The 10,574-nt window shown below is 40.8% G+C and overlaps 1 protein-coding gene across 1 annotated transcript; it reads left to right on the forward strand.

The window, feature by feature from the left end:
• The first annotated feature begins 639 nt into the window (after nt 1–639).
• Nucleotides 640–7,020, forward strand: GEK1 (D-aminoacyl-tRNA deacylase). Its single transcript, XM_048673690.2, has 9 exons — nt 640–857; nt 1,669–1,852; nt 2,215–2,357; nt 2,426–2,489; nt 3,154–3,206; nt 3,736–3,791; nt 4,531–4,599; nt 5,437–5,622; nt 6,692–7,020. The coding sequence occupies exons 1-9, from the start codon at nt 756–758 to the stop codon at nt 6,819–6,821; spliced, it is 987 nt and encodes a 328-aa protein (XP_048529647.1). The 5' UTR covers nt 640–755; the 3' UTR covers nt 6,822–7,020.
• The last annotated feature ends 3,554 nt before the right edge of the window (nt 7,021–10,574 follow it).

Raw genomic sequence — 10,574 nt, forward strand, 5'->3', positions numbered from 1 at the left:
CGTAAACCCCTTACCATTTCTATAATTAACGTGCAGTCCATCTAGAACAAATAATATTTTTTAAAATACTCATATCTTTTAAACCACAACTCTAATTTTAACATGTTATGTATGAATTTGATTAGAAAAATGTGTAGAATATGAATATGATGTTATTTTAGCTGTTAAATATTTTAAAAATGCTATTTAAGATGCAATTTTAATCAATAGCGCATGATCTATCTTTCTTTCGTACCAACACCAACCAGGATTGTAATAAACACCTCATCAAAGCCAAATTAGAGACGAAACAAACCGTCAATAACGATGCATGTACGCCTCGGCAAAATCTTGCATGAGAAAAAAAGCAGATTTCTTATCTTATGTCGAGAAAGAGACGCCTCGACAAGACTTATTGGGGTATAATAAGGTCCGGGTGGTATTTTCTTCTCTGGCTCTTTTGCTAGTAAATCCGCCCAAAATACGATGGTACGAGGAATATGTTATGGCCGAGTAGCTTGTTTGTGACTTGCACGGGACGCATCCGAGTTTTGTTAATTTAATCTCAGCCATTAAACGTCGAATCAAACGGCCCGTATCGTTCTGAGCCGTCACAGGCGTGTGCGCCGCCCCCTGAAAACCAATCCCTGCGGGCTTGCGGCGCGAAGCTTTTCTTCCCCCCAGAAGTAAACTACCGTCTCAATTTATTTTTTAATAAACTCCCACAGCTTTGAGGCGGCGAGAAGCAGACCGGAGGAGGAGGGGAATCGGAGAAGATGGTTGTTCTCGTGGTAGCGACGGCGTCCGACCCGGCGTCCATCGGCCCCGCCGCCGCGTTCCTGGCTATGCCTGGCTGGTCCCCCGGCCCGCCCATCCCGGTGAGGAAGCTCTTCCTATCACCCATCAACCTAACCCCTTTGAGTTTCGAGCACATTCGACTGTACACGCTGTTCTTGGCAATCTTTATGCATCAATCGCAAGATTAACTTTGCCGTTGAGTAAGGGTGACTAGCAGCGACGAAGTGCGGTGCCGGTTAGGGTTGGCGCAGTGCGTAGTACTTAGAAATAGAACAATAGTTGCGACTGTGAAGCAGGAAGCTTGTTCGATGAGAAAAATCCCTGCCTCACGATTTGCTTCGTGAAGGCCAGAATTTCGCTCTTTGTTTGTCTACTGAAAAACCTCCATGTGGGGATAGATGCCATCTTAGAATGCGTGCAGTAAAATTATTCTGACTGTATTCTGTATCATTATTTTGGTTAGATTTGTCTTGAAGAATAGATTCAACCTATACTCTCTAGGTTTTGATATATTAAATAGAAATTTGTTGCCAAAGCTGTGTTATGGGGATTATTTCGGTGTCTGGAATGACACTTGTGACCGGAGGCATGACTGCTGTTGCTGGCAACATAGTGGCAGTGGCTGCAATCTGGGAGTAACAAGCTAACTGTTTATTAGGTGCGTTGTTGCTAGAATTTTATCCACGAGTATACCCTAGTAAATTGCATATCTCACTGGTGTACAGAGATCTAGGATCATGTAATGTAACAAAACAATGGTCCATTATGTTCCACTCTGATCTCAGTTAAAGTTACCTGCAATTTTTATCCTTATTTTATTTATTCGTAAGGTATCCGACAATGTGTTTGTGGCATAGTTCCCAACTAACTGGTGCTGATATTTGTTTTTAGGAGGGGATGGAGAGCTTTACAAATGGGAATGTTAGGTTATTGAAGCATGAACGCAGCATTGTTGCAGAGGATGATCTTGACCGTCGGTGGCAGGAAGCCACTGGAGAGGCTGTTTCCGAGGTCATATTCCTCAGCAAACACACTGCAGTCTCCAACCGCCCTGCACTCACTGTCCATCCAATCGGTTGGTTCTGCATTCATCTGTCTGTATCCTGTTTAATTCACAAGTGCAATCAAACCTCGATATGTTATGTGTAAAATCCTATTAAATACGTAAATATGATACCATATACAAATTGTTAGTACATTCGAAGTTACTGCACTTATTCTTCTAGCATACAGGCAGTTAATTATATTATATATTTTTCCTGATTTCCCTGTATACTTGAGCCTGCGATTGTTTGGTTTCATGGTTTGTGAGCAATGTCCATGCTTTTCAACCCACATGCATACAGGCATGTCGATTACTAATTAGTGGTTCCTTCTTACCACAATCATTGTTTTATAATTGATGGTTTGCTCATTCTTGTGAATCTACTTCTGAAGGTGTGCCACATCTGAGGGAGGATGAGACCCCCCCTCAAGGTGGGAGGCCTGGATGGGCAGCGGTGCCAAACCCTCGAATTGGCCCATGGTTCCGGTTGATGCAAAAGGTTGCTGCAGACCAAGGTCTTGTTCCAGAGTTTGAGGTACGTTGCTTCCTTGATGCCTTTTCTATTTCCAAATCAACTGATTTTAATACTGTTTGCTTTTGAAGATTACACTTGAAGCTACTCACCATGGACCACTTACCAGTACACCCACGATGTTTGTTGAGATAGGTACACATTTATATCCATCCTTAGTTCCTTACATTTTTTGTGCATCCTTTTGGATAAACTCATACAAGCTATCTTTTATCGCTTAGCGCAGCCAAAGGATCGGTGGTTTGTTATTTAAGAATTATTACACATTAATTCAGGGACAAGTGCCTATTTAACGTATGATATGTAGGGTTGGACTCTCCTCTACCGTTTCTTTCACAAAACAAACAAACACAAACTATAATGAGGATACCTCAGTATCTCTGTTGAAGCATTTAGTCTACAAATGCCAACAATCATTTATATTATTATTTGAACTTTTGGATCTTAAAAATCCAAAAGATAGATAATTTATTATTTGGACTATAATTTTATCATATCAAAAGATTCACACTTGTGCAACCCAAGCAGCCAGATAACCCACCTCTGTAAAACATCCTGCATTCGACATGAAAACCAATGAATCAAATAATCAACTCCTCCAAAGGATGCTGCACAGAAAAACTGGCTGATCGAGATGCTATAAAGTGGTTACATTGGGTTCATATGAATTTCCTGATATAAAAGCAGCAGATGGCCACTCGTGCAGTTGATTTACATATAAATGCAAAACAAGCAAGTCTAGGCTATTGTCAATGAGTATGTTGTACCAGAATAGCTAATGTGAATGCTTGTATGTCAGGAAGTACACAAGAATACTGGGGTAGACAAGATGCTGCGCAGGCCATTGCTCTAGTTGAGTCTCTCTCTCTCTCTCTCTCTCGTCATGTACTTTGTTCCTTCTTGTGGATTTGCAAGAGAACCCGAAGGGTTTCGTTGTTCGAACTGCAAGATCTCATGCCATCCCCCCTCCCCCCTCCAGAAAAAGATCATAATGCATGTACAGGTTGAAATTAGTACAGCAAAGCATTGACACTTATTGGTGCATTGCCCATATTCAATACCTTTCAGCTAAAATGTCAAGCTTTCACCCTTTTTCTTGAGTGTCAAACTTTCTTTTGTTTTAATTATGCATAGTACCTGTTGGAGTAGTACCAATTAGGCAATACCCAATGTGCAGAACTTTTTTTTAATTGTCACCATAAGTCCTAATGTGGTAGAATTAGGTAAGAACTTGCAAAAAATGCACTCTTATCACTGTTTAAAGTAACCGCAGGCTCAAAAGTCTCTAAATATTAATCAAATGTACATTTGACGACTTATTTGTTTCAAAAGTAAAAACAAACATAGGAGAACATGAAACTGAGCTCTCCAATCATTTCAGGTTCTATGGAAAGGTCTTGGTCTTGAGGAAGGAAATGCTGTTGGAACTTGGCTGGGGTATGTTGACATATTCTTTTCTCTACATGGAGTCTAACAATGAGGTGGTTGGATGGCTGGTTAGAATCCTTGCAGTGATTTATTATGTTTTATGGGGGTGAGCAGTGATTTAATTAAGAATTCTAACAGGAACTTTAAACCGCTCTGGGAATCAGGATGATTGGAATTTAACAACTCGAATTCAAGATTGTGTGAATAAAATGTTAGATCATCTGCAACGATGTATTAGTCAAAAGATTTATGACTTAACAATCTTCTATACTCCCTGCATCACTAAATATAGGTTTTCCTTAAATGCGTGCAGTCAAGCACTTAATTTTTGCTGTCAGTATGTAAAAATGTTACTTCTCGACAGATCAGGACATAGATGGATCAGTGTTATGATAAACGAAAAATAATTTCACTTTCAATATATTATGCTTCACAAATTAATTTTTCTTTTGAACTGAAAACTGTAGGAGAAGTCCAGACACTAAAAGTTTGAAATTACAAGTCACAAACATTGGTCCTTTAGCAATATGTGCCACAATTCAGTTGACCTTGGTTTGTGAAACCTGTATCATTCTGCATTGGCATAATTAAGTTCTATTATGCTCTTGCATACCAGGGCTGCATCTTTTCACTGTCATACTTTACTTGTTTGGTATTTGAAATGGCGACCTTCCTTTTTTTTGTTTCAAGTATTCATTCATTACTTTTGCTCTTCTTAAGGCTCCAAACCTCATTTCTGGTTATGCAGGAGTGGTGAAAAGGTTCTACTAGGTATCGGTGGTGGTCACTACGCCCCTCGTCATACGGATATTGTCATGTAAGCCCTGAGGTGAAATTATTATTGCAGCAGTTTCTAACGACGCATTGCCGCCCCTCGAATTCTGGACTTATAATGCTTATTGTAGTTGTAATGATTCAGTATAAAAGTGTATGACCTAAGCCAACCCACTTTGTTACAGATAGATGATTGGCTGTTTCTTTTCATGCTCATGTTGTGTAGTGAAGTTGCTCCCTGATATTGACCACGAATCATGATGATATTATCTTAGGGAACATCCATGAGATTCACCTTAGATCACCATCTCCTCGTCTTTGATCTAATAACCGCATTTTGTGATTCCTTCCTTCTTAAACCTGGAACACATAGAGAGATGAAGGGGGAGAGGTAATACATGTGGTTCCACCTGTCACAGCAGCATAAGATAAATTCACCAATAGTACAACCAAATATACCATACATGGATCTTGAAGCAAAATATGTGGCCTTTATGAAGTGCTCTAATGCCAGTGTGCCAAAATGCATTCTTGAACATCTTATAACTTGTTTGGATTATGTAGTTATTAGTTTAAATCTTATTATCATACAAAGCATACTGTTGAAATGGATAACCATACTAGAAAAAAACAGTTTGTTCTGTACTGTTTGATTGGTTCTGACTTTTACCTAACTGCCGATAAATTCCTGATATCTCTTATGCTGAAGTGAATGTGTATGCAGCCCTATTCCTAAGTGACTACTCTTTCCGAGCAATGTGTTCTCAGTTTATGTATATACTTATTTAGTGAGTCGCAAACTGGCAGAGACGTGAGCATTCCGTTCATGCTTGAACAATATTAGTAGTCTGATATTGTTTACATCCTCAATTTTTATCAGCAAAGATGGTGTCTGGGTGGGTCATCTCCTGTCTGGTTACTCTTTGCCAATGGACGCTCCGCCTCAAGTAAATGGAAAGAGTTCTGGTGAGGTTGGTGGGATGTGGAAGCATTCCATCAAAGTTTCGTATGAAGCCACGAAGGCAGGATTTCCTGGTGGTGAAGTTATAGCACATCTTGATCAGAAGTAAGTAGCATAACCAGTTTCTTATTGTAGTAGCAGTTTCATAAACTGGGTTAATTAGCAGCAACCAACCCACCTTAAGGTGAAAACAAGCTTGTTTCGGTTCCCAAACAGTAAAATCTCAAATAATCTTTCTTGCAAATAGGTCGTATTGGAACTCTTGTGATCTTTCAATGTTGCTCAGTGCGGTTCCTGTGCACTGCATGCCATCACAATCTATGAAATGAATATTCAATACTTTTTCTGGCATTTGGTTTTATTCGATGTATATGGTTAAATCATTTATTAACCTAACTATACCCTCCATATAATTCAAATCTCTGACTAGTTCAAGCACCTAAGACCTTGTACAATGCTAGGTGCTTAGGGAGGTGCTTAGAAAAATAAACCGGTTTTTTCTGAAGCATCGGTGCCTATTTCTACAAGAGAGACGCCTAATTAAGCGTCTGCCCTATATAAAATAAGCACTGGTGCTTAAGGAAAGCCTGGTTTATTTCTCCAAGCACCTCTCCTAAGCACCTTGCATTGTACAAGGCCTAAATATTACGCTAGTTGAGTCTTGAATGGGCATGATAAGCTTTCCTTAATATCTTATATGTTCTTTTGGTTCATACTAGTTTGTACTGTTTGGCAAGAGTCTCCTAGGATCAATGTCCATTGAACATTGTCGAGTGTCACTCTTGGCAGCACTAATAGTTGTGATCACGTTTTTCATTTTCCTTCTTCTTTTCTGCTGGGCGGTCCACATTTATCTTAAAGTTCAACATTAACAGCTAATTTTTTCTGCAACTACTTGATAACTTCTGTCCATGACCATCTCATCATACTCACCTTTCTCTTCGTAATCATAATCATATAATGTTTCATTGGGATGCATTTTGCCCAAATCTGTTATTGTATAGCTTTGAACACAATGAAAATTCTGCTTCAAAGGTTCATTTCCGACTTAAATGCAAGCCTATTTAGTGTAGGTTTCGTTTGGATGGCGACAGTGACGAACATTTGCTAATGCTACCTTTTTCTTAAGCTAACGCTATGTTGTAGTCTGATGTTTTTGGTGCTTGCTTTGCAGGAGCTTCAAGGGCTGGCAAAAGAACGCCATCACGAGCTATTTGCAGGAGCAAAATATCAGGATAGGAAAACCCAACGATTTCCTCTGCACAAAAACTTGGCCGTGCCCACAAGGCAAGCCGTCGAAGTGACTTCACCCTCCCTAGGGCTTGGCACATGCAAATTGAGTAAATATAGAGCACTGTATTTTGATAATCCGATTTGAAGATGTAGAGTGGTCCCTCCCCGTTCGTCTTAGAAGGCCTGACTTGTGCCTATACGAGAGAGGCATATCTTAAGGACACGTTTGTCGAGTTTTTTGAAAAAAAAAGAGGACACGGTTGTCTGCCAGACTACGCGTGCTTGCGGTTCCAAGAGTTGGCAGGCAAATGGGGCTATCATTATCCGTATTTTATTTCTATTGACCGACTAGATGATGGTTGAGACTTTACAAAAAGAAAATGGTTGAGACTGATACGCGTACTGTACGTTCCAGCTGGTTAGAGCATGCCAATCAATCCCGGTCACACAAAGGAGCCCGTCAGGGTTCAACTGCTAATTAGTCCTCACACGGCAAGCCACCCAGAGGCGTGGGCAAGCTAACACGCTGCCATCTCAACACGTTTGGACGTACGTGTACTAATCACCCTTATCCATGGAACGACCTGCTGCCTGTGGGGTCGGTTTGGGTTGTTCATTAAAAGCATGGTTAATAGTATAGTCAACAACCGGCTATATGGATACACGCTCACGATGTTTCTTAAAGTTCGTGCTGCAGCAAGTTGTTAATCTACAACCTGTTTTTGTTCTCTCTCATCCAACTTAGCACAAGCATACTTGTTTAATCCTTATAGCCTCCTGATAGTTGTTCTAATCATGCCAGGTACTGGTAATCATGTCAGTGTCTAAATTGAGTATATTAGCAGTTACACGTTAACTTGGGTAAAATTGTGGACACAATTTTGGTATACTAATGTGAGTATCAATTCGGAGGCAAGGTATCAGTGGTTTTTTTGAACACAATATGCTCAAATACGTGTACATACACCATTCATACGAATGCACGTAGACACACCTTACCCTTATGAGCACCTTCGAGATGTTGAATGGACACAACAACTTGAGATTGACAAAATAACCACGGGTGTCTTACAGTCGACAAGAACGTGGTGGACTGGTTCAACCACGAAAACCTAAATCTGAGCTCAAGGTATCAATACCTTTCTCTTGAAGAGGGTGATAACCCTTGGCCTTTCCAATATTGAATCTTTTTAACCAAAATACAATTATTAAATTAACCATATTTTCTAGTTCGACGTAGCATTCCCTCCCTAGAAAAGGCATCCAACCATGGACCAGTACTCTTAGTAAATCATAGCCTTTGAGCCGCTCGTCATGCACGAGTTTGTGTGAGAGAGGAGGCGAGAGGCACCGAAGGTCCCTGCGACACGGGGGAAACCATAGCCATCGCCACCGAGGGCCCCTCCTTCGCCGCCCCTACCCCCGCATTGTCACTGTCGGAGGGCCTGCTGGCGAAGTCGCGCTCTGCCCAGGGATCATGGCGGCAGGGCGGCTTCGTCACTGTCGAACCCTCCTCCCAAGATTGGCGTGTCACGGGGCGCTCTAGCTGTTGCATCCTATCATGCCGGTCTTCTAGCACTCGCGGGTGTCGTTTCCCTTCTTGGAGACGCTACCAGGCCTTTATTCGTGCCCCTCTTTGAGCACCAGGGTAAACACTTGGTTCAGTTCTTTGGATCGAATGGCGATGGAGCCACGACGTCGATCCCCTTTTTGAAGGCGCTATCTTGCTCGCTTGCGGCGTCCTCAGTGTTGGCTTTGGAGATGTTGGACGTTGTGCTGGTTCAGCCTGCCTCTCTAGATCTTGGTTTGATGGGTTTAGCTCTGCTATTTCCTTTGTTTGGGCCGAGCTTTCATTGTCTCTCTGCTTCGGGTACCCGTGTCCACGTCTTCTTGCGTCCGTGCCATGCATTGTATCCTCTCTTGTACTTATTTTATCTTCTTCTATTAATGAAAAGACATGCATTCTCTGCGTATTCGTGAAAAAGTAAATCACATGTAGGTGTACGCGCCAAATTTGTTGTCTCTTTAGTTTACATAAACGTGGTCCTATACACATAAATATTATTTTATTTGTATGATGTTGCTGGCAGTGTTGGTATGGCGTTGCTGTCAGAGCAATGTTTGCCATTGGAGTTCAATAATTTTAGCACAAAAAAAAACCATTTCTCTGCATTTGAATATATTTTACTATTAATTGACCTGCTGGGTCTTACTATCTATATTAGCATATTCTTATCATTATTTACCCCCTCTGTTCCTAAATATTTGTCTTTTTAGAGATTTCAAATAGACTACCACATACGGATATATATCGACATATTTTAGAGTATAGATTCATTCATTTTGCTCCGTATGTAGTTACTTATTGAAATCTCTAGAAAGATAAATATTTAAAAATGGAGGGAGTACTAATCTACATAGTTGGATCTTGACAATCCAAGCATGGAGCTTTGGACGTACACTTCTTGGAAGCCATAGAATAATGTTTAATGTTAGATATGTATTTGGTTGCTCATCTTAACAATCAAAGAGGGACCAACCATACTTTTTTGTTCCTCGTTGTTTACAGGAGTGTGCCTGCTAGACAGGTTGGAAAAAATGATGACATTGGATTCTGGATAAATTATCATGCAGGGAGATGTGGGTATAACTCATGAGGATGTTCTCCAACAACCCCAACGAACGTATGAAGTATCAGCTGTTTATTTACAATGTATGATCAAGACCTTCAAGAAAAATAAGCGCACGTAGAAAGTATTTATATATGAAGATAAACGAGGCTATCATAGTGTTTTCCTTCCACTGCTGAACACACAACAAGTTCACGTGCGACTCTTTCAACACCATATCCGGTTCACAGCTATTCCAAAGGTGTTGCCAGCTAGGCCCAAGTCATGGTCGGCTAAAGTTCCAATTCATATTCTTCTCGAGGTCTTGTTAGTTTATCTGAAGAGTTCTCACTGCATACAATATCCTCACCTGCTGCTTCTCATAATTAGTGGGGAACCAAACTCCTGCGTTAGTCGAGAAACACATCTAGCTGTCACACTCACACATCAGTTGCGCTAACCAACAGTTGTTGCTGCCCTCTTCAAAGATTGTTCCTTTCACAAATTTCAAATTGCATAAGGATGATTAGCTGCACAACTGGCATCATGATGGAATACTATGATAACTTCAAATTTCTAATTCTTTTCTTGTACTAGTATTTATGTTTACACGACGACATTTCTTTGCAAAATAAATTTCCACTGCGCAGCTCAACAACTGCAAGTGTAGTCAAGCAACCTACAGTCAACATAAGGGCATGTACAACACCATACATTCAGCAGTCTGTAATATGTGCCAAGTAGATTTTTTAACAATGTGGAAGAGAGAAATAAGAGAGAGAGAAGACACCCGTCTGTAAAAATAAAGACGGTCGACTCCCACAAGAATCGCTGCTTATCAACGTCCTTCTTGCCGTTGTATGGGTATGCCGTCTATTGTGATCCTAAAAAAGCTCATGTTCTGTTTTCTTTACATGCAAAACCCACCGTGTGCATGACCTAAAATTCTGATCGTGGGTATCCAGTATCCTACAGATAGCCCACATAGACAGCTTGATTTACGGGGTGTCTTTAGTACCGTCTATAAAATGACGTGTAAAGAGCGTATAGACAGCAACTATCTAAACCGATGTGCATGCCCTAAGACGGTAACCTCAAGGGGAGAACAGTGAGGGAAGCCATGCAGAAGGCGAGTCTAGGAAAGAGACAGGAAGCTCTTAATCACCTTTTAATCAGGAGAGCCATGGATGCTAGTAATGGATTGGATCCAACCAA

Source organism: Triticum urartu, chromosome 5A (genome assembly GCF_056163025.1).
Source record: "Triticum urartu cultivar PI428250 chromosome 5A, HENAU_Tu73, whole genome shotgun sequence".
In the NCBI taxonomy this organism is placed as follows: domain Eukaryota; kingdom Viridiplantae; phylum Streptophyta; class Magnoliopsida; order Poales; family Poaceae; genus Triticum; species Triticum urartu.